Source organism: Bombina bombina, chromosome 2 (genome assembly GCF_027579735.1).
Source record: "Bombina bombina isolate aBomBom1 chromosome 2, aBomBom1.pri, whole genome shotgun sequence".
Lineage (NCBI taxonomy): Eukaryota > Metazoa > Chordata > Amphibia > Anura > Bombinatoridae > Bombina > Bombina bombina.
Window position 1 is genome coordinate 939,211,017 of NC_069500.1, and position 25,331 is coordinate 939,236,347.

The 25,331-nt window shown below is 39.9% G+C and overlaps 1 protein-coding gene across 1 annotated transcript in view; it reads left to right on the top strand.

The window, feature by feature from the left end:
- Nucleotides 1–25,331, top strand: part of LOC128647382 (protein Shroom3-like) — a 149,853-nt gene that overhangs the window by 101,500 nt on the left and 23,022 nt on the right. Inside the window, exon 6 of the mRNA XM_053700167.1 lies at nucleotides 20,877–21,027. Coding sequence (XP_053556142.1) covers nucleotides 20,877–21,027 — 151 coding nt within the window. The remainder of the gene's footprint in view (nucleotides 1–20,876; nucleotides 21,028–25,331) is intronic.

Here is a 25,331-nt window from a genome sequence, read left to right on the forward strand (position 1 = left end):
TAAAAGTCTAAAGTTTACAATCACTTTAATAGAAATAGTTGCAATATGTTTTATTGATCGGTTTAAATTGATTTTACCTTTTTATTTCCTTTGTTATACACTACATTTGTGTTTCCTGTCACAGCCCTACAAGGAGGAGGAGGCCTTTGCAGGAAGTTTTATCTTAGCCTGATGTCATAAAACTTCTAGACTAGAATAGATAACAGGGAGTCAGATGTGTTCATGCCTAGAACTGACATAGTAAAATCCTCTGCTCTTATCACACTGAGAGCAGGGGCTAAACTAAGGGGCCCATTTATCAAGCTCCGTGTTTTTGGCGAGCCTTCAGACTCACCAGAAACACCCGTTATGAAGCAGCGATCTAAAGACCGCTGCTCCATAACCTGTCCGCCTGCTCTTAGGCCACGGACAGAGATCACGTGAAATCAACCCAATACAATACGGGTTGATTGACACCCCCTGCTAGCGGCAGGGGGCGGCGTTGCACCAGCAGTTCACAAGAGCTGCTGGTGCAATGCTGAATGTGGAGAGCGGATTGCTCTCCGCATTCAGCGATGTCTGTCGGACATGATCCGCTGATCGGATCATGCCGGACAGACATTTGTTAAATAGGCTCCTAAGTATTTCTAAGTGCTAATTTTGCTCGAAAACAAGTAAGTTATTTGTTGTTTTAACACAATCTTTTTCTTTTTACTTTATTTTAACATATTTATTTTTACCAAATGAGCACTGTTTAATATCCCTTTAACATTTCTAGTTTTGAAAGCATTCTTACTTTACAGCATTTTCTCACATCTGCCTAAACATTTTGCACAGTAATGTATGGGTTAAAAGTCAAAATTAAATTTTCATTATTCAGATAGGGTATGTAATTTAAAACAAATTTTCAATTTACTTTTAGCATCAAATGTGCTTTGTTCTCTTGGTAGTCTTAGTTAAAGCTAAACCTAGGTAGGCTCACATGCTAATTTCTAAGCCCCTGAAGGCTGCCTCTTATCTGAATGCTTTTTTATTTGCTTTTCACAACAGGGAAGTGCTAGTTCATGTGAGCCATATAGATAACATTGTGTTCACGCTCGGGGAGTTATTTAAGAATTACAGTTGTGCTTATAAGTTTACATACCCTGTTACATTCCCTGGCATATATCCTGCACCATACCTAGAGTATATGTGTATTATGTCCTGCACTATATCTGTAATATATATCACATCCTGCACCATACCTAGAGTATATGTGTATTATGTCCTGCACTATATCTGTAATATATATCACATCCTGCACCATACCTAGAGTATATGTGTATTATGTCCTGCATTATATCTGTAATATATATCACATCCTGCACCATACCTAGAGTATATGTGTATTATGTCCTGCACTATATCTGTAATATATATCACATCCTGCACCATACCTAGAGTATATGTGTATTATGTCCTGCACTATATCTGTAATATATATCACATCCTGCACCATACCTAGAGTATATGTATATATATATATATATATATATATATATATATATAGTTCTGCACTATATCTGTAATATATATCACATCCTGCTCCATACCTAGAATAAATAAATATATATATATATATATATATATATATATATATATATAGTTCTGCACTATATCTGTAATATATATCACATCCTGCTCCATACCTAGAGTATATGTGTATTATGTCCTGCACTATATATGTAATATATATCACATCCTGCTCCATACCTAGAATATATATATATATATATATATAGTTCTGCACTATATCTGTAATATATATCACATCCTGCTCCATACCTAGAATAAATAAATATATATATATATATATATAGTTCTGCACTATATCTGTAATATATATCACATCCTGCTCCATACCTAGAGTATATGTGTATTATGTCCTGCACTATATCTGTAATATATATCACATCCTGCACCATACCTAGAGTATATGTGTATTATGTCCTGCACTATATCTGTAATATATATCACATCCTGCACCATACCTAGAGTATATGTGTATTATGTCCTGCACTATATCTGTAATATATATCACATCCTGCACCATACCTAGAGTATATGTGTATTATGTCCTGCACTATATCTGTAATATATCACATTCTGCGCTATACCTATAATTGATATCACATCCTGTGCCTTATCTGTAAAATACATTACACATTTTTTTACATTTGTTAGTGTGCACAGCTTTTTTGTGTTGCTATTGTTATAAATACATCTTGCACCATATTTATAATATATATCACATCCAGCATTATAGCTGTAATATATATTTTATTCTGTGGCCCTCTCTGCACCGTACATCGATGGCCGGTATCGTTGGTGGGTGGGAGCCGACTTGGGAGGCGGGTGGGCGGCCATCGGTGAGCTGTTTAAGGTGGAGGGGGGCGGGATCGGGGGCGGAGCCGACGGGAGGCGCGTGCGGGTGCGCGCACGTGCACGGGGGGGGGGGGGGGGGGCGGCGGGCTGGCGCGTGCACGGGTGGGAACCGCTATACTACAGAAAAGTTAAAAAATACATATGTGGGGCAAAAGGCCACTAATAGATAAATAAAATAATAAAGTGATTTTGGAGTGTTGGAGGGTTGGTCTTGGGTGGGGGGAGAAGCTACACTACAGAAAAAGGGATTTTTTTCTAAAAAAAACACAACACTTTTTTCTTAACTGGGTATGGCAGACAGCTGCCAGTACCCAAGATGGCGCCCATTAAGGCAGAGGGGGAGGGTTAGACAGCTGTTTGGTGGGGATCAGTGAGGTTGGGGGCTAAGGGGGAATCCTACACAGCAGCATATGTAAATATGCTTAAAAAAACACACTAAAAAGCCCAAATATACCTTTTATTTTAGTACTGGCAGAGTTTCTGCCAGTACTTAAGATGGCGGGGACAATTGTGGGGTGGGGGAGGGAAGAGAGCTGTTTGGGAGGGATCAGGGGGTCTGATGTTTCAGGTGGGAGGCTGAGCTCTACACTAAAGCTAAAATTAACCCTGCAAGCTCTCTACAAGCTACCTAATTAACCCTTTCACTGCTGGGCATAATTCATGTGTTGTGCGCAGTGGCATTTTGCGGCCTTCTAATTACCAAAAAGCAACACCAAAGCCATATATGTCTGCTATTTCTGAACAAAGGGGATCCCAGAGAAGCATTTACAACCATTTGTGCCATAATTGCACAAGCTGTTTGTATATAATTTCAGTGAGAAACCTAAAGTTTGTGAAAAAGGGAACTTTTTTTTTATTTGATTGCATTTGGCGGTGAAATGGTGGCATGAAATATACCAAAATGGGCCTAGATCAATACTTTGGGTTGTCCACTACACTAAAGCTAAAATTAACCCTACAAGCTCCATACAAGCTCCCTAATTAACCCCTGCACTGCTGGGCATAATACACGTGTGGTGCGCAGCGGCATTTTGCGGCCTTCTAATTACCAAAAAGCAACGCCAAAGCCATATATGTCTGCTATTTCTGAATAAAGGGGATCCCAGAGAAAATTTTTCAACCATTTATGCCATAATTGCACAAGCTGTTTGTAAATAATTTCAGTGAGAAACCAAAAGTTTGTGAAAAAATTTGTGAAAAAGTGAACGATTTTTTGTATTTGATCGCATTTGGCGGTGAAATGGTGGCATGAAATATACCAAAATGGGCCTAGATCAATACTTTGGGATGTCTACTAAAAAAATTATATACATGTCAATTGATATTCAGGGATTCCTGAAAGATATCAGTGTTCTAATGTAACTAGCGCTAATTTTGAAAAAAAAAATGGTTTGGAAATAGCAAAGTGCTACTTGTATTTATGGCCCTATAACTTGCAAAAAAAGCAAAGAACAAGTAAACATTGGGTATTTCTAAACTCTGGACAAAATCTAGAAACTTTTTAGCATGGGTGTTTTTTGGTGGTTGTAGATGTGCAACAGATTTTGGGGGTCAAAGTTAGAAAAAGTGTGTTTTTTTCCATTTTGTTCCTCATATTTTATAAATTTTTTTATAGTAAATTATAAGATATGATGAAAATAATGGTATCTATAGAAAGTCCATTTAATGGCGAGAAAAACGGTATATAATATGTGTGGGTACAGTAAATGAGTAAGAGGAAAATTACAGCTAAACACAAACACCGCAGAAATGTAAAAATAGCCTTGGTCCCAAACGGACAGAAAATGGAAAAGTGCTGTGGTCATTAAGGGGTTAAAATTGCAAGCTCTATCTGAATCACAAAAGAAAAAAAATTGGGTTCAGTGTCCCTTTAAGCATTGTGGTAAACTGATGGCACCCCTATATAGATTATGGTGTTGTTTGGTATCTTTAGCTCTGTTATTATATTTTATATTACACAATAAAACTAACACAATACTACCTGTATGATCATTGTGATACCTTTGTAAGTCTTCCCTTTAACTAAATAGATTTAAAGTCTTTTTTGGTTCTTTTATTGCTGTATATAATGTAAACCCACTTATTAAAATTTACTTGGTGTATGCTAAGGTGATGGTAAACTTTAACGTTTTTATTTACAATATTAGTAAAAGTAAAGTAAAAGATGGGGACTTAAATTCATGAAAGGCTTTCTTACTTCAGTGACGATTCAGACTGTAGCTAATAACGCTCCTGGCTTTGGATGCCAAAGTGGACGATATACAATTTGGCTACAACCTGAATAGTCACTGAAGTAAGAAATAGAGTATCCGATACGGGTGAAGGAATGGTGGAATAAATGAAGACATTAAAGTGCAATTATTAAAAAAAAGTGTTTACAAAGCCTTTCATCAATTAAAGTCCCCATCTTTTACTTTATGATTACTAATATTGTAAATAAAAACGTTAACGTTTACCATCACTTTAGTGTTGCTCACTTTACCAAGAAAGTGATGTGTTTATGATCTTAAAGGGATACCAGGAGAATGAAGATAATTTGATAATAGAAGTAAATTAGAAAGTTGCTTAAAGGGACAGTAAACACCGGAATTGTTGTTGTTTAAAAAGGTAGATAATCCCTTTATTACCCATTCCCCAATTTTGCATAACCAACATAGTTATAATAATATACTTTTTACCTCTGTGATTACCTTGTATCTATGGCTCTGCAAACTGCCCCCTTATTTCAGTTTTTTTGACAGACATCCATTTTAGCCAATCAGTGTTTGCTCCTAGGAGCTTCACGTGCCTGAGCTCAATGTTATCTATATGAAACACGTGAACTAACGCCCTCTAGCGGTGAAAAACTGTCAAAATGCTTTCAGATTAGAGGCGGCCTTCAAGGTCTAAGAAATTAGCATATATACCTCCTAGATTTAGCTTTCAACTAAGAATACCAAGAGAACAAATCAAAATTGGTAATAAAAGTAAATTGGAAAGTTGTTTAAAATTGCATGCCCTATTTAAATCATGAAAGTTTTTTCTTGACTTGACTGTCCCTTTAAAATTGCATGCTCTATCTGAATCACAAAAGAAAGCATTTGGGTTCGGTGTTCCTTTAAACAAGGAAGAGTAGCACCACCAAGTGGTGGCTTAGCAGAAATGAATCTGTAGAATAACTCAATGGTTTTGTTAAAAAGCATAACAAAAAATATGTGCTTTTTGGGACTTCTGGTTGGTGGGCACACTCAAATTAGGGGGAAGAACAGCAGATAGAGGGTACTCTGCAACATTACCTAAATCTGACCCAGTGACACTGGAAATATATTATATATTTGTTTATTATCTATAAATTAAAGGGACATGAAACCCAAAATTGTTCTTTTATGAGTGAGATAGAGAATACAATTATAAACAACTGTCCAATTTCCTTATATTATTTAATTTGCTTCCTTCTCTTGTTATCCTTTGCTGAAAGGTTTATCTAGGAAAGTTCAGGCGCAGCAAAGAACCTAGGTTCTAGCTGCTGATTGTTGGCTGCATTTATATACCGATTGCCATTGGCTGACCCATGTGTTCAGTCCGCAACCAGTAGTGCATTGCTGCTCATTTAACAAAACATATCAAGAGAACAAAGAAAAAAATGATAATAGGAGTAAATTAGATTGCATTCTCTATCTAAATCATGAAAAAAAAAACATGTGGGTTTAATATCTCTTTAATATGTTGTGCTTAAATTGATAGGAAATCAAAAATATTTTTATATCTATTTAAAAAGATCTTAAAATATCGTTACAATTTGTAATAAACACCAATTAAAAGATTTGCTAATGTTAACATATCTTTGCTGTCAAACCCAACGCTATACTTATTATGAGAACTCTATAATGATGATCTACATAGGTAGGACCATCCTGTCGCTCCTCATGCGTAGTTGTTCTTGATCGGTGACTGGCGCATGCACATTGGGGATCCCGTCTCATCTCTGCATGCGCCCAGCAGGATAAACAAAGATGTCGGAATGTTTTGATAAAGTGCACATGCAATAGGAAATTAACATTAGCTCGCATACAATATTGATCTCCAAATAGGATAGTGAATATTATAATTAGGTTAAGCCTACTCTAGCGTGATTGGATTAAAGGGACAGTCTAGTCCAAAAAATACTTTCATGATTCAGATAGGGCATGTAATTTTAAACAATTTTCCAATTTACTTTTATCACCAATTTTTATTTGTTCTCTTGGTATTCTTAGTTGAAAGCTTAACCTAGGAGGTTCATATGCTAATTTCTTAGACCTTGAAGGCCGCTTCTTAAGAATGCATTTTAACAGGTTTTTCACCACTAGAGGGTGTTAGTTCATGTTTTTCATATAGATAACACTGTGCTTGTGCACGTGAAGTTACCTGGGAGCCATCACTGATTGGCTAAACTGCAAGTCTGTCAAAAGAACTGAATAAAGGGGCAGTCTGCAGAGGCTTAGATACAAGATAATCACAGAGGTTAAAAATATATAAATATAACTGTGTTGGTTATGCAAAACTAGGGAATAGGTAAACAAGGGATTATCTATCTTTTAAAACAATAACAATTCTGGTGTAGACTGTCCCTTTAAGTGTGATTAAGAATTCCGGCCATGTTCAAGTTATCTTTCTGGGCAGCCTTTGCTATAGATTTTTGGAGGATTAAATATAAGAATTTAACATAGTTATAAGCTTCACTCTCAAATAAAAGTAAGTTAATTTAGACTTTATGTTCATCTTTGTCATACTTTGATTGTTATATATCGCTGTTTATAAAGATATTTATAACCCTATAAGGCTTCTAAAATATTGATCTGTGGCCACTATGTGTTAGAAAGTTGTCCCTCCCTGGCCAATACCGCAAGTGGAGTACGACCAATAGCTCATGGTGCCTTATCTTGTGATCGGTCTTTCTCAAAGAATAACGTACAATCTGCTAATACAAAAGGATGGTCAAAAATGTTAACCAACGTATCTTAACATGGCGAAAGTTTTTAGCGCAAGATATACTTTAAATGGATAGCGAAAAATGCTCTAATGTTACCAGTGGTGATTTAAATGTGGTGCTCGAGCACAATACCAAATACTGTTTTAAAGTTTAGTGCTTTTTGAGTCTGGAAGTAAACAATTATCGCTTGCTATTTTGCATAGCAGGACACAGAAAATGGAAATAAAGGATTTAAGTTACATTTAGAGTCAATAGTTAGGAAACAAAGGTTTAGTAATGTTTCAACAAATGGTACCAAGAGAACAAAACATATTAGATAATAGAAATAAATTGAAAAGTTGTTTAAAATGTCATGCTCTATCAGAATAATTAAAAAAATATTTGGGTTTCATGTCCCTTTAAATATCTTTATGTTAAATTATCCAATTAATTTGTGCTTGGGATAGCATTGCCCCAACCTTCATAATAACACGCGACTGGCAGATTTTTATTGTGGAGGACACTGTAGTGATTATCTAGAAAGACATTGAAGAAATATCAGTGCTTTGTTCATTGTTTGGATTATTTCTTTGGGATGTTAAACAGTCTGTTTCATTGTTGAAATAGAAGCAAAGCACTAAGCAGTTGCTTATACTTAAAGGGACATTATACACTCATTTTTTTCTTTGCATAAATGTTTTATAGCCCATGAAGTTTTTTTTTTTTTTTTTTAAATATATTGTTTAGCTTATTTTTTAAATAACATTGCTCTGATTTTAAGACTCCTAACCAAGCCCCAAAGTTTTAGGAGAATACCGACGTATACCTACTCCAGCTTGCTCCTGTTTCTGTAATGGGTCTTTTCATATGCAGGGGGAGGGGGGAGTGTCTTATTTCTTCTGTTAAGTGTGATCAGTCCACGGGTCATCATTACTTCTGGGATATTACTCCTCCCCAACAGGAAGTGCAAGAGGATTCACCCAGCAGAGCTGCATATAGCTCCTCCCCTCTACGTCACTCCCAGTCATTCTCTTGCACCCAACGACTAGATAGGATGTGTGAGAGGACTATGGTGATTATACTTAGTTTTATATCTTCAATCAAAAGTTTGTTATTTTAAAATAGCACCGGAGTGTGTTATTATCTCTCTGGCAGAGTTTGAAGAAGAATCTACCAGAGTTTTTGTTATGATTTTAGCCGGAGTAGTTAAGATCATATTGCTGTTTCTCGGCCATCTGAGGAGAGGTAAACTTCAGATCAGGGGACAGCGGGCAGATGAATCTGCATAGAGGTATGTAGCAGTTTTTATTTTCTGACAATGGAATTGATGAGAAAATCCTGCCATACCGATATAATGTCATGTATGTATACTTTACACTTCAGTATTCTGGGGAATGGTACTTCACTAGAATTACACTGTAAGAAATACATAAAGCTGTTTAATAACTAGAGATTATGTTTAACGTTTTTGCTGGAATGTAAAATCGTTTTCATTTACTGAGGTACTGAGTGAATAAATGTTTGGGCACTATTTTTCCACTTGGCAGTTGCTTAATCTGTTTTCTGACAGTTTCTGTTCTCCCTCACTGCTGTGTGTGAGTGGGAGGGGCTGTTTTTTGGCGCTTTTACTACACATCAAATATTTCAGTCAGCAACTCATTGTATTCCCTGCATGATCCGGTTCATCTCTACAGAGCTCAGGGGTCTTCAAAACTTATTTTGAGGGAGGTAATTTCTCTCAGCAGAGCTGTGAGAATTATAGTTTGACTGAGATAAAAAACGTTTATTCTGTAATTTGTTTCCTGCTTTCAGAATTTGTTATCTTTGCTAATGGGATTAAACCTTTGCTAAAGTTGTGTTATTTACAAGGATTGAGGCTATAACTGTTTCAATTTATTAATTTTCAACTGTCATAGATCTTCTGTGCTTCTTAAAGGCACAGTACGTTTTAATATTATTCTAATTGAATTGTATTTCCAAGTTACAAGTTTATTTGCTAGTGTGTTAAACATGTCTGATTCAGAGGATGATACCTGTGTCATTTGTTGCAATGCCAAAGTGGAGCCCAATAGAAATTTATGTACTAACTGTATTGATGCTACTTTAAATAAAAGTCAATCTGTACAAATTGAACAAATTTCACTAAACAACGAGGGGAGAGTTATGCCGACTAACTCGCCTCACGTGTCAGTACCTACATCTCCCGCTCAGAGGGAGGTGCGTGATATTGTAGCGCCGAGTACATCTGGGCGGCCATTACAAATCACATTACAGGATATGGCTACTGTTATGACTGAGGTTTTGGCTAAATTACCAGAGCTAAGAGGTAAGCGTGATCACTCTGGGGTGAGAACAGAGTGCGCTGATAATATTAGGGCCATGTCAGACACTGCGTCACAGGTGGCAGAACATGAGGACGGAGAGCTTCATTCTGTGGGTGACGGTTCTGATCCAAACAGACTGGATTCAGATATTTCAAATTTTAAATTTAAACTGGAAAACCTCCGTGTATTACTAGGGGAGGTGTTAGCGGCTCTGAATGATTGTAACACAGTTGCAATACCAGAGAAAATGAGTAGGTTGGATAAATATTTTGCGGTACCGACGAGTACTGAGGTTTTTCCTATACCTAAGAGACTTACTGAAATTGTTACTAAGGAGTGGGATAGACCCGGTGTGCCGTTCTCACCCCCTCCGATATTTAGAAAAATGTTTCCAATAGACGCCACCACAAGGGACTTATGGCAAACGGTCCCTAAGGTGGAGGGAGCAGTTTCTACCTTAGCTAAGCGTACCACTATCCCGGTGGAGGATAGCTGTGCTTTTTCAGATCCAATGGATAAAAAATTAGAGGGTTACCTTAAGAAAATGTTTGTTCAACAAGGTTTTATATTGCAACCCCTTGCATGCATTGCGCCGATCACGGCTGCAGCGGCATTCTGGATTGAGTCTCTGGAAGAGAACATTGGTTCAGCTACTCTGGACGACATTACGGACAGGCTTAGAGTCCTTAAACTAGCTAATTCATTCATTTCGGAGGCCGTAGTACATCTTACTAAACTTACGGCGAAGAATTCAGGATTCGCCATTCAGGCACGCAGGGCGCTGTGGCTAAAATCCTGGTCAGCTGATGTTACTTCTAAGTCTAAATTGCTTAATATACCTTTCAAAGGGCAGACCTTATTCGGGCCCGGGTTGAAAGAGATTATCGCTGACATTACAGGAGGTAAAGGCCATGCCCTGCCTCAGGACAAAGCCAAAGCCAAGACTAGACAGTCTAATTTTCGTTCCTTTCGTAATTTCAAAGCAGGAGCAGCATCAACTTCCTCTGCACCAAAACAGGAAGGAGCTGTTGCTCGCTACAGACAAGGCTGGAAACCTAACCAGTCCTGGAACAAGGGCAAGCAGACTAGGAAACCTGCTGCTGCCCCTAAAACAGCATGAATTGAGGGCCCCCGATCCGGGATCGGATCTAGTGGGGGGCAGACTTTCTCTCTTCGCCCAGGCTTGGGCAAGAGATGTTCAGGATCCCTGGGCGCTAGAGATAATATCTCAGGGATACCTTCTGGACTTCAAAGACTCTCCTCCAAGAGAGAGATTTCATCTGTCAAGATTGTCAACAATCCAGACAAAGAAAGAGGCGTTTCTACGCTGCGTACAAGAGCTCTTGTTAATGGGAGTAATCCATCCAGTTCCACGATCGGAACAGGGACAGGGGTTTTACTCAAATCTGTTTGTGGTTCCCAAAAAAGAGGGAACTTTCAGACCAATCCTGGACTTAAAGATCCTAAACAAATTCCTAAGAGTTCCATCGTTCAAGATGGAGACTATTCGGACAATTTTACCTATGATCCAAGAGGGTCAGTACATGACCACTGTAGATTTAAAAGATGCTTACCTTCACATACCGATTCACAAAGATCATTATCGGTACCTAAGGTTTGCCTTCCTAGACAGGCATTACCAGTTTGTGGCTCTTCCATTCGGATTGGCTACAGCTCCAAGAATCTTCACAAAGGTTCTGGGTGCTCTTCTGGCGGTACTAAGACCGCGGGGAATCTCGGTAGCTCCATACCTAGACGACATTCTGATACAAGCTTCAAGCTTTCAAACTGCCAAGTCTCATACAGAGTTAGTGCTGGCATTTCTAAGGTCACATGGATGGAAGGTGAACGAAAAGAAAAGTTCACTCGTTCCACTCACAAGAGTTCCCTTCCTGGGGACTCTTATAGATTCTGTAGAAATGAAGATTTACCTGACAGAGGACAGGCTAACAAGACTTCAAAGTGCTTGCCGCACCCTTCATTCCATTCAACACCCGTCAGTGGCTCAATGCATGGAGGTAATCGGCTTAATGGTAGCGGCAATGGACATAGTACCCTTTGCACGCTTACACCTCAGACCACTGCAACTGTGCATGCTAAGTCAGTGGAATGGGGATTGCTCAGACTTATCCCCTTCTCTGAATCTGGATCAAGAGACCAGAAATTCTCTTCTATGGTGGCTTTCTCGGCCACATCTGTCCAGGGGGATGCCATTCAGCAGACCAGACTGGACAATTGTAACAACAGACGCCAGCCTTCTAGGTTGGGGTGCCGTCTGGAATTCTCTGAAGGCTCAGGGACAATGGAGTCAGGAGGAGAGTCTCCTGCCAATAAACATTCTGGAATTGAGAGCAGTTCTCAATGCCCTCCTGGCTTGGCCCCAGTTGACAACTCGGGGGTTCATCAGGTTTCAGTCGGACAACATCACGACTGTAGCTTACATCAACCATCAGGGAGGGACAAGAAGCTCCCTAGCTATGATGGAAGTATCAAAGATAATTCGCTGGGCAGAGTCTCACTCTTGCCACCTGTCAGCAATCCACATCCCGGGAGTGGAGAACTGGGAGGCGGATTTCTTAAGTCGTCAGACTTTTCATCCGGGGGAGTGGGAACTTCATCCGGAGGTCTTTGCCCAAATACTTCGACGTTGGGGCAAACCAGAGATAGATCTCATGGCGTCTCGACAGAACGCCAAGCTTCCTCGTTACGGGTCCAGATCCAGGGATCCAGGAGCAGTCCTGATAGATGCTCTGACAGCACCTTGGGACTTCAGGATGGCTTATGTGTTTCCACCCTTCCCGTTACTTCCTCGATTGATTGCCAGAATCAAACAAGAGAGAGCATCAGTGATTCTAATAGCACCTGCGTGGCCACGCAGGACTTGGTATGCAGACCTGGTGGACTTGTCATCCTGTCCACCTTGGTCTCTACCTCTGAAACAGGACCTTCTGATACAGGGTCCCTTCAAACATCAAAATCTAACTTCTCTGAAGCTGACTGCTTGGAAATTGAACGCTTGATTTTATCAAGACGTGGGTTTTCTGAGTCAGTTATTGATACCTTAATACAGGCTAGGAAACCTGTTACCAGAAAGATTTACCATAAGATATGGCGTAAATACCTATATTGGTGTGAATCCAAAGGTTACTCTTGGAGTAAGGTTAGGATTCCTAGGATATTGTCTTTTCTACAAGAAGGTTTAGAAAAGGGTTTATCTGCTAGTTCATTAAAGGGACAGATCTCAGCTCTGTCCATTCTGTTACACAAACGTCTGTCAGAAGTTCCTGACGTCCAGGCTTTTTGTCAGGCTTTGGCCAGGATTAAGCCTGTGTTTAAAACTGTTGCTCCACCATGGAGTTTAAACCTTGTTCTTAATGTTTTACAGGGCGTTCCGTTTGAACCCCTTCATTCCATTGATATAAAGTTGTTATCTTGGAAAGTTCTATTTTTAATGGCTATTTCCTCGGCTCGAAGAGTCTCTGAATTATCAGCCTTACATTGTGATTCTCCTTATTTGATTTTTCATTCGGATAAGGTAGTCCTGCGTACTAAACCTGGGTTCTTACCTAAGGTAGTTACTAACAGGAATATCAATCAAGAGATTGTTGTTCCTTCTTTATGCCCAAATCCTTCTTCAAAGAAGGAACGTCTACTGCACAACCTGGATGTAGTCCGTGCTCTAAAATTGTACTTACAGGCAACTAAGGAATTTCGACAAACGTCTTCTCTGTTTGTCATTTACTCTGGGCAGAGGAGAGGTCAAAAAGCTTCCGCTACCTCTCTTTCTTTTTGGCTTCGTAGCATAATTCGTTTAGCTTATGAGACTGCTGGACAGCAGCCTCCTGAAAGAATTACAGCTCATTCTACTAGAGCTGTGGCTTCCACTTGGGCCTTCAAGAATGAGGCCTCTGTTGAACAGATTTGCAAGGCTGCAACTTGGTCTTCGCTTCATACTTTTTCCAAATTTTACAAATTTGACACTTTTGCTTCATCGGAGGCTATTTTTGGGAGAAAGGTTCTTCAGGCAGTGGTTCCTTCTGTATAAAGAGCCTGCCTATCCCTCCCGTCATCCGTGTACTTTTGCTTTGGTATTGGTATCCCAGAAGTAATGATGACCCGTGGACTGATCACACTTAACAGAAGAAAACATAATTTATGCTTACCTGATAAATTCCTTTCTTCTGTAGTGTGATCAGTCCACGGCCCGCCCTGTTTTTAAGGCAGGTAAATATTTTTTAATTTATACTCCAGTCACCACTTCACCCTTGGCTTTTCCTTTCTCGTTGGTCCTTGGTCGAATGACTGGGAGTGACGTAGAGGGGAGGAGCTATATGCAGCTCTGCTGGGTGAATCCTCTTGCACTTCCTGTTGGGGAGGAGTAATATCCCAGAAGTAATGATGACCCGTGGACTGATCACACTACAGAAGAAAGGAATTTATCAGGTAAGCATAAATTATGTTTTCCCATGTGCAGTGGGCTTTCTAACTACCTTTTCAACAGAGCTAAACTGAGAGCTTCTAAGTAAGTTTGTAAACAGTTTTATACTGATTTTTTATATCAGTATATTTGCATCTTATTCTTTATAGTAGTGTCTATTACATGCAGTTATATTAAAATTGGTGTATACTGTCCCTTTAAAGGGATATGACACCCACATTTTTTCATGATTTAGATAGAGCATGCCATTTTTAATAAACTTTCTAATTTATGCCTATTATCATTTTTGCTTCATTCTCTTGGTATCTTTATTTGAAAAGCAGGAATGTAAGCTTTGGAGCTGTCCCATTTTTGGTTCAGCACCTGTGTAGAGCTTGCTGATATGTAGCTAAATGTAGCTTACATTCCTGCTTTTCAAATAAAGATACCAAGAGAACGAAGAAAAACGGATAATTAGAAAGTTGCTTAAAATTGCATGCTCTGTCTGAATCATGAAAGAAAAAAATTGGGTTTAGTATCTATGTAATAGAAATCATTGCAATATGTATTATTCATCTATTTAGATGGCGTTTTTTTCTTTTATTTCTCTTTTACACTACATTTGTGCAGTGTCCATTACTTCCTGTTACAGCCTTACACGATGGAGGAAGCCTGTGCAGGAAGGTTTATCTTAGCCTGATGTAATAAAACTTGTAGGCTGGTTTGCTATAAAGTTAAAGGGACACTCAAATCAAAATAAACTTTTATGATTCAAATAGAGTTTCTCCAACATAGGTGTGTCCGGTCCACGGCGTCATCCTTACTTGTGGGATATTCTCTTCCCCAACAGGAAATGGCAAAGAGCCCAGCAAAGCTGGTCACATGATCCCTCCTAGGCTCCGCCTACCCCAGTCATTCTCTTTGCCGTTGTACAGGCAACATCTCCACGGAGATGGCTTAGAGTTTTTTAGTGTTTAACTGTAGTTTTTATTATTCAATCAAGAGTTTGTTATTTTGAAATAGTGCTGGTATGTACTATTTACTCAGAAACAGAAAAGAGATGAAGATTTCTGTTTGTATGAGGAAAATGATTTTAGCAACCGTAACTAAAATCCATGGCTGTTCCACACAGGACTGTTGAGAGCAATTAACTTCAGTTGGGGGAACAGTGTGCAGTCTCTTGCTGCTTGAGGTATGACACATTCTAACAAGACGATGTAATGCTGGAAGCTGTCATTTTCCCTATGGGATCCGGTAAGCCATGTTTATTACGATGGTAAATAAGGGCTTCACAAGGGCTTATTAAGACTGTAGACTTTTCTGGGCTAAATCGATTCATTATTAACACATATTTAGCCTTGAGGAATCATTTTATCTGGGTATATTGATATTATAATATCGGCAGGCACTGTATTAGACACCTTATTTCTTAGGGGCTTTCCCAAAGCATAAGCAGAGCCTCATTTTCGCGCCGGTGTGGCGCACTTGTTTTTGAGAAGCATGGCATGCAGTCGCATGTGAGAGGAGCTCTGATACTTAGAAAAGACTTTCTGAAGGCGTCATTTGGTATCGTATTCCCCTTTGGGTTTGGTTGGGTCTCAGCAAAGCAGATACCAGGGACTGTAAAGGGGTTAAAGTGTTAAAACGGCTCCGGTTCCGTTATTTTAAGGGTTAAAGCTTCCAAATTTGGTGTGCAATACTTTTAAGGCTTTAAGACACTGTGGTGAAAATTTAGTGAATTTTGTACAATTCCTTCATGTTTTTTCGCAATTGCAGTAATAAAGTGTGTTCAGTTTAAAATTTAAAGTGACAGTAACGGTTTTTATTTTAAAACGTTTTTTGTACTTTATTATCAAGTTTATGCCTGTTTAACATGTCTGAACTACCAGATAGACTGTGTTCTGAATGTGGGGAAGCCAGAATTCCTGTTCATTTAAATAAATGTGATTTATGTGATAATGACAATGATGCCCAAGATGATTCCTCAAGTGAGGGGAGTAAGCATGGTACTGCATCATTCCCTCCTTCGTCTACACGAGTCTTGCCCACTCAGGAGGCCCCTAGTACATCTAGCGCGCCAATACTCCTTACTATGCAACAATTAACGGCTGTAATAGATAATTCTGTCAAAAACATTTTAGCCAAAATGAACCCTTGTCAGCGTAAGCGTGGCTGCTCTGTTTTAGTTACTGAAGAGCATGACGACGCTGATATTAATATCTCTGAAGGGCCCCTAACCCAATCTGAGGGGGCCAGGGAGGTTTTGTCTGAGGGAGAAATTACTGATTCAGGGAACATTTCTCAACAGGCTGAACCTGATGTAATTGCATTTAAATTTAAGTTGGAACATCTCCGCATTCTGCTTAAGGAGGTATTATCCACTCTGGATGATTGTGAAAAGTTGGTCATCCCAGAGAAACTATGTAAAATGGACAAGTTCCTAGAGGTGCCGGGGCTCCCAGAAGCTTTTCCTATACCCAAGCGGGTGGCGGACATTGTTAATAAAGAATGGGAAAGGCCCGGTATTCCTTTCGTCCCTCCCCCCATATTTAAAAAATTGTTTCCTATGGTCGACCCCAGAAAGGACTTATGGCAGACAGTCCCCAAGGTCGAGGGAGCGGTTTCTACTTTAAACAAACGCACCACTATACCCATAGAGGATAGTTGTGCTTTCAAAGATCCTATGGATAAAAAATTAGAAGGTTTGCTTAAAAAGATGTTTGTTCAGCAGGGTTACCTTCTACAACCAATTTCATGCATTGTCCCTGTCACTACAGCCGCATGTTTCTGGTTTGATGAGCTGATAAAGGCGCTCGATAGTGATTCTCCTCCTTATGAGGAGATTATGGACAGAATCAATGCTCTCAAATTGGCTAATTCTTTCACCCTAGACGCCACTTTGCAATTGGCTAGGTTAGCGGCTAAGAATTCTGGGTTTGCTATTGTGGCGCGCAGAGCGCTTTGGTTGAAATCTTGGTCGGCTGATGCGTCTTCCAAGAACAAGCTACTAAACATTCCTTTCAAGGGGAAAACGCTGTTTGGCCCTGACTTGAAAGAGATTATCTCTGATATCACTGGGGGTAAGGGCCACGCCCTTCCTCAGGATCGGCCTTTCAAGGCGAAAAATAGACCTAATTTTCGTCCCTTTCGTAAAAACGGACCAGCCCAAAGTGCTACGTCCTCTAAGCAAGAGGGTAATACTTCTCAAGCCAAGCCAGCTTGGAGACCAATGCAAGGCTGGAATAAGGGAAAGCAGGCCAAGAAACCTGCCACTGCTACCAAGACAGCATGAAATATTGGCCCCCGATCCGGGACCGGATCTGGTGGGGGGCAGACTCTCTCTCTTCGCTCAGGCTTGGGCAAGAGATGTTCTGGATCCTTGGGCGCTAGAAATAGTCTCCCAGGGTTATCTTCTGGAATTCAAGGGACTTCCCCCAAGGGGGAGGTTCCACAGGTCTCAGTTGTCTTCAGACCACATAAAAAGACAGGCGTTCTTACATTGTGTAGAAGACCTGTTAAAAATGGGAGTGATTCATCCTGTTCCACTAAGAGAACAAGGGATAGGGTTCTACTCCAATCTGTTCATAGTTCCCAAAAAAAGAGGGAACGTTCAGACCAATCTTAGATCTCAAGATCTTAAACAAGTTTCTCAAGGTTCCATCGTTCAAGATGGAAACCATTCGAACTATTCTTCCTTCCATCCAGGAAGGTCAATTCATGACCACGGTGGATTTAAAGGATGCGTATCTACATATTCCTATCCACAAGGAACATCATCGGTTCCTAAGGTTCGCATTCCTGGACAAACATTACCAGTTCGTGGCGCTTCCTTTCGGATTAGCCACTGCTCCAAGGATTTTCACAAAGGTACTAGGGTCCCTTCTAGCGGTGCTAAGACCAAGGGGCATTGCAGTAGTACCTTACCTGGACGACATTCTGATTCAAGCGTCGTCCCTTCCTCAAGCAAAGGCTCACACGGACATCGTCCTGGCCTTTCTCAGATCTCACGGCTGGAAAGTGAACGTGGAAAAGAGTTCTCTATCCCCGTCAACAAGGGTTCCCTTCTTGGGAACAATTATAGACTCCTTAGAAATGAGGATCTTTCTAACAGAGGCCAGAAAAACAAAACTTCTAGACTCTTGTCGGATACTTCATTCCGTTCCTCTTCCTTCCATAGCTCAGTGCATGGAAGTGATCGGGTTGATGGTAGCGGCAATGGACATAGTTCCTTTTGCGCGCATTCATCTAAGACCATTACAACTGTGCATGCTCAGTCAGTGGAATGGGGACTATACAGACTTGTCTCCGATGATACAAGTAAATCAGAGGACCAGAGACTCACTCCGTTGGTGGCTGTCCCTGGACAATCTGTCACAAGGGATGACGTTCCGCAGACCAGAGTGGGTCATTGTCACGACCGACGCCAGTCTGATGGGCTGGGGCGCGGTCTGGGGATCCCTGAAAGCTCAGGGTCTTTGGTCTCGGGAAGAATCTCTTCTACCGATAAATATTCTGGAGCTGAGAGCGATATTCAATGCTCTCAAGGCTTGGCCTCAGCTAGCGAGGACCAAGTTCATACGGTTTCAATCAGACAACATGACGACTGTTGCGTACATCAACCATCAGGGGGGAACAAGGAGTTCCCTAGCGATGGAAGAAGTGACCAAAATCATTCTATAGGCGGAGTCTCACTCCTGCCACCTGTCTGCTATCCACATCCCAGGAGTGGAAAATTGGGAAGCGGATTTTCTGAGTCGTCAGACATTGCATCCGGGGGAGTGGGAACTCCATCCGGAAATCTTTGCCCAAGTCACTCAGCTGTGGGGCATTCCAGACATGGATCTGATGGCCTCTCGTCAGAACTTCAAAGTTCCTTGCTACGGGTCCAGATCCAGGGATCCCAAGGCGGCTCTAGTGGATGCACTAGTAGCACCTTGGACCTTCAAACTAGCTTATGTGTTCCCGCCGTTTCCTCTCATCCCCAGGCTGGTAGCCAGGATCAATCAGGAGAGGGCGTCGGTGATCTTGATAGCTCCTGCGTGGCCACGCAGGACTTGGTATGCAGATCTGGTGAATATGTCATCGGCTCCACCTTGGAAGCTACCTTTGAGACGAGACCTTCTTGTTCAGGGTCCGTTCGAACATCCGAATCTGGTTTCACTCCAGCTGACTGCTTGGAGATTGAACGCTTGATTCTATCGAAGCGAGGATTCTCAGATTCTGTTATTGATACTCTTGTTCAGGCCAGAAAGCCTGTAACTAGAAAGATTTACCACAAGATTTGGAAAAAATATATCTGTTGGTGTGAATCTAAAGGATTCCCTTGGGACAAGGTTAAGATTCCTAAGATTTTATCCTTCCTTCAAGACGGATTAGAAAAAGGATTATCTGCAAGTTCCCTGAAGGGACAGATTTCTGCCTTGTCTGTGTTACTTCACAAAAAGCTGGCAGCTGTGCCAGATGTTCAAGCTTTTGTTCAGGCTCTGGTTAGAATTAAGCCTGTTTACAAACCTTTGACTCCTCCTTGGAGTCTCAATTTAGTTCTTTCAGTTCTTCAGGGGGTTCCGTTTGAACCCTTACATTCCGTTGATATTAAGTTATTATCTTGGAAAGTTTTGTTTTTAGTTGCAATTTCTTCTGCTAGAAGAGTTTCAGAATTATCTGCTCTGCAGTGTTCTCCTCCTTATCTGGTGTTCCATGCAGATAAGGTGGTTTTACGTACTAAACCTGGTTTTCTTCCAAAAGTTGTTTCTAACAAAAACATTAACCAGGAGATTATCGTACCTTCTCTGTGTCCGAAACCAGTTTCAAAGAAGGAACGTTTGTTGCACAATTTGGATGTTGTTCGCGCTCTAAAATTCTATTTAGATGCTACAAAGGATTTTAGACAAACATCTTCCTTGTTTGTTGTTTACTCCGGTAAAAGGAGAGGTCAAAAAGCAACTTCTACCTCTCTCTCCTTTTGGATTAAAAGCATCATCAGATTGGCTTACGAGACTGCAGGACGGCAGCCTCCCGAAAGAATCACAGCTCATTCCACTAGGGCTGTGGCTTCCACATGGGCCTTCAAGAACGAGGCTTCTGTTGATCAGATATGTAGGGCAGCGACTTGGTCTTCACTGCACACTTTTACCAAATTTTACAAGTTTGATACTTTTGCTTCTTCTGAGGCTATTTTTGGGAGAAAGGTTTTGCAAGCCGTGGTGCCTTCCATTTAGGTGACCTGATTTGCTCCCTCCCTTCATCCGTGTCCTAAAGCTTTGGTATTGGTTCCCACAAGTAAGGATGACGCCGTGGACCGGACACACCTATGTTGGAGAAAACAGAATTTATGTTTACCTGATAAATTACTTTCTCCAACGGTGTGTCCGGTCCACGGCCCGCCCTGGTTTTTTTAATCAGGTCTGATATTTTATTTTATTTAACTACAGTCACCACGGTACCATATGGTTTCTCCTATGCAAATATTCCTCCTTAACGTCGGTCGAATGACTGGGGTAGGCGGAGCCTAGGAGGGATCATGTGACCAGCTTTGCTGGGCTCTTTGCCATTTCCTGTTGGGGAAGAGAATATCCCACAAGTAAGGATGACGCCGTGGACCGGACACACCGTTGGAGAAAGTAATTTATCAGGTAAACATAAATTCTGTTTTTCAGCTTTAAGACACTTTCAAATGTACTTACATTATCACATATTGCACAGTATTTTTTATATACACACTTTCTGGGGGAAAAGATCCTATTGAGCATGTGCACAAGCTCACAGGGTATATGTATACTAAAACTATATCTTTAATTTGTAGGAAAGAAGAGAAAAAGGACGCTGCAGAAAATGTTAGTTGCTCTGCATATTACTCTGTGTCTGCCCCAAAGGCAGAACTCCTGATGAAGATTAAAACCGCAGAAACTGAAATAGGAGGAGATGAAGAACACCTAGACATAAATGAAAAGAAGGTAAATCATTAGAGGCTGCTATATGGGTTACGTTTTTGCATGTGCACCAATCTGAAAATGTCTCTATTTGAGAGAAAGGGAGAGTTTTTGCTTCCTGTCCATGCCTGCCCAGCAAAACTACTTGTGCATACTTGTGTATAGGGTTAATACTTCACTAAGAAAAGATCACAACTTATTTGAGAAGCCGTACTAGCCATGTTTGTACTTTATAGATAACATTAGATCTAGTTCAAGGGTTGCCCAGGTTTGTAAGGATATTATATGTGTTGTTTTATGTAAGATGTGCCAAAATCATAGTGGCTGTAACTTTCTAGTATTATTTACATAACAAATAAAATGAATTTAGCAGAGCTCACAACTGACACAACACACAGTGACTTCAATCTGAGATCTTCCTAAAAGGGGCATACAAGTGCAAAAAGAAATGCAGTAATGTGTTAGAGCAATGTATTAAATCCTATAGAAGAGACTATCAAATGATTTCTCTACAAAAATCCCAATACATTTTAATGGTGAATTTTGTAGAGAAAAATGCTGGGACCTAGCTTAACGCATCGGATGAGCCAATGACAAGAGGCATATATGTGTGGCCACCATTTACTATCTTGCTCCCAGTACTGGATTGCTGCTCCTGAGCCCACCCTGGTATGTTTCTTTTTAAGAAAGGATGCCAAGAAAACAAAGTAAATGCGATAATTTAAGTAAATTGAAAATACTTAACATTACAAGCTGTATTTAAACCGTGAAAGCTTAAAGGGACATTAAACCCAATTTTTTTTCTTTCATGATTCAGATAGAGAATACAATTTTAAACAACATCCCAATTTACTTCTATTATCAAATTTGCTTCAATTTTTAGATATCCTTTGTTGAAGAAATAGCAATGCACACTTGTCAGCAGAACATACAAGGCATCTATGTGTAGCCACCAATCAGCAGCTCCTGAGCCTATCTAGATATGCTTTTCAGCAAAGAATATCAAGAGAATTAAGCAAAGTAGATAATATAAGTAAATTAGAAAGTTGTTTAAAACTGCATGTTCTATCTGAATCATGAAAGAAAAATTTTGAGTTTCATGTCCCTTTAATTTTGACTTCATGGCCCCAAGTTATCAAAGTCTGGCGGACCTGATCTGACAGTGCGGATCAGGTCCACCAGACTTCGCTGAATACGGCGAGCAATACGCTCGCCGTATTCAGCATTGCACCAGCAGCTCACGAGCTGCTGGTGCGACGCCGCCCCCTGCTGACTCGCGGTCGCCAGCAAGGGGGTGTCAATCAACCTGATTGTACTCGATCGGGTTGTTTTCCGGCGATGTCTGACCGCTGCTTCATAACTGCTGTTTCTGGCGAGCCTGCAGGCTCGCCAGAAACACGGGGCATCAAGCTCCATTCGGAGCTTGATACATATACCCCTATGTCTTTTCAATTTTCTCCTAACCTCCTAGCTGGGGAATGTTGGGAGGTATGAATTAGCATAGCAAAATAAAATAAAGTTTAAATTGTAGTTGCCGTGTTAATTGAAACCGCACACATCATGTGACAAATAATAAATAATATTATATTAAAGGGGCGTTTAACACTTTGAGATTGTAATATAAAATGTTTAGTTATCTGTAGTTTAAAGAAACCCCAACATACTTTATTTATTTTGTCCCCTTTCCTTTACTTTTATATCTGACTGGCCTTTGTATTTTTTGTCAAAAGTGGAAGTGCAAATTCCAGACTAAACTTTGCAATATTACCCACAGTCATTGGTTTCACATTCAAGTGACTCATTTGTAGCTGACCCTATAACCTAGGTTACATTGTGGCGGAAACTTTTTTACGCTAAAACACTACACTTACTTTTTAAATATTTAAGCAACTAAACTTTATTTAGTGTTTAATGTTACATTAAAAGCAGTTGGAAGAGGCTTACATTAGTAGGAACTTAAGAAAGTTACCCAGTATCTATCTAACTGAGTGAAATGACAGGCAGGCAACAGACTTAGAATCAAGGAGCTGGAAGAAAGTAGTAGCACAAGTAGCAATGCAAAAAAAAAAAAAACACACGCACACAGCAACTCCCTAAGGATGTTGTGATCTGCGCTTTTCTGCTACTCCTGTTTAGCACCTGCCTGCCCTAAAGGCGTAAAAATAAATCATTCTGTTTCATTTGAGCACAATCATACTTTTACTGTACGTTTAACTCTTGCTGAGCAAACACATTCAAAGTTTTTAGTGCACAAAACCCCCTCTGCTGATTGGTGGTTACATTCCTTTAATTAAACATATGTTGTGTGCAAACAAATTATGTGCCATTGTTAAGATACGAAATGCGTAGGTTTTTGTGTTGTTTGTTGGCACACAAAGACTGTCACTCATGTATTCATGTACTCATTGGAAGATTGTCTGTGTGTGCAAAGAAAGGTCATGAGCTGAGGAGTTTGGCGAATGTATCGGGTGCACTTCGGAAGGGGAACTTGAGGGAACACAAGGAAAATATCATGAAGTTATGTAGCAGGCTACTCACAAATTGTTGCATAAAATTTTCACCTGTGTATAATTGTTTTCAATATGGTATAAAGTACATCTTTCCCATGTGAGATTACAGAACACTGTTTAATAAATAGACTCCAGGAGGGTGTTGCTGTTTCAGTGCATGCAGCTGCCTGCTATGTAAAACAAACAAAAAGAACAGAGAGCAGAATGTGACCAAACCAGGGAACATTCTGTGACCACAGAGACAAAGTAGTTACATGGGAAAAATGAAATATATCTAAGTGATTAGTCCATGTTAGTAATTGCACTGGCATGTGTTCTTGCTCAAGGGACAATAGCATTGCCATTATGAAGGGCAGATAGTAAAGAACTCATTTACGGGATCAAGAACTCACTTCTTTTGTAAACACACAAAAGCGTCACTTCTGATGGAATTTTGGAAGCACAGTGATACTGATTAATGAAAACAAAGTGCATTCTAATCAGATGTTCAGCTCCTCAGTCACCGGGTCTATATGAAAGAGAAATCGCAGACAAATTAAACCCCATTTGACGTTCACAAAATTTCATTTGTAATTTGGGTTAGAGCTTTAATGATGTCTTTTTTGTATATGACCTGAAGCCAATTGACACAACTGATGACGTAGGAACTTCTGAATTGTTAACAGAATATGCACTTTCTAGCAGAGCTAGTGGTTACGTTACAGTACAGCGTTTTACCTAAAGTAACCAAAACTACCCATGCATTAAATATGGATTAAAAACGTTTTTGCATTTATTCCAAATATTTTAAATGGTTTCATATACAGTACATAAAATAATTTCTACAGCATTCTTTATTGAGTCTAAGAACGTTTTAAATAACATTTTTTCAATGCACATGAACTTGCAAAAATGCCACAATTTAGTGTTCTCCACAAAAAAATTTTGCCAGTTGGGTGGCATTATGAAATCGCTGGGTGGGGGCAGTGGAATGCTTTGCAATATTGTAACATTTTCTGTTATTTATATAGAAACATAGATATTGACAGCAGATAAGAGACATAGGCCCAGCAAGTCTGCCCGATATTTCCTAAAACTATAAACTTTGTAGGATAGCCTTATGCTTGTCCCAGGCATTCTTAAAGTCCCTCACAGTGTTTGTCATTACCACCTCTTGTGGAAGTTTATTCCATGAATCATTCACCCTTTCTGTAAATAAATGCTTCCTCAAATTACTCCTGTTTATACTACCCTTCAGCTTGAGATCATGACCCCTTGTTCTTGAATTTTCCTTTTTATGTAAAATACTCACAGCCTCAGGTTTACTAAGCCCTTTAATATACTTGAAAGTTGTTATCATATCACCTCTTTCCCTTCTCTAAGCTATACATATTTAGGACATTGAGCCTCTCCTGGTACGTTTTATATTTTAGACCATGTACTATTTTGGTAGACCTCCTTTGCACAGATTAAAGTTTGTTTGTATCCTTGTGCAGATATGGCCTCCAGAACTGCACACAATACTCAAGATGAGGCCTAACTAATGATCTATAAAGTGGCATAAAAACCTTACTATTTCTGATGCAAATACCTTTACCAATACATCCAAGCATTCTGCTGGCCTTACTCACTGCAGTACCACATTGTTTACTAAATTTGAAATAATAATTCCTAAGTCCCGTTCCTCATTTGTAACAGATAGTAAAGTGTCATTGCGTCTGTAATTAACGTTTGGATTTTTCTTCCCTAAATGCATAATTTTACACTTTACTTTGTTAAACTTTAGATCCCAGTTATTTGTACAATCCTCCAATTGATTTATATCACTTCTCATTTTGT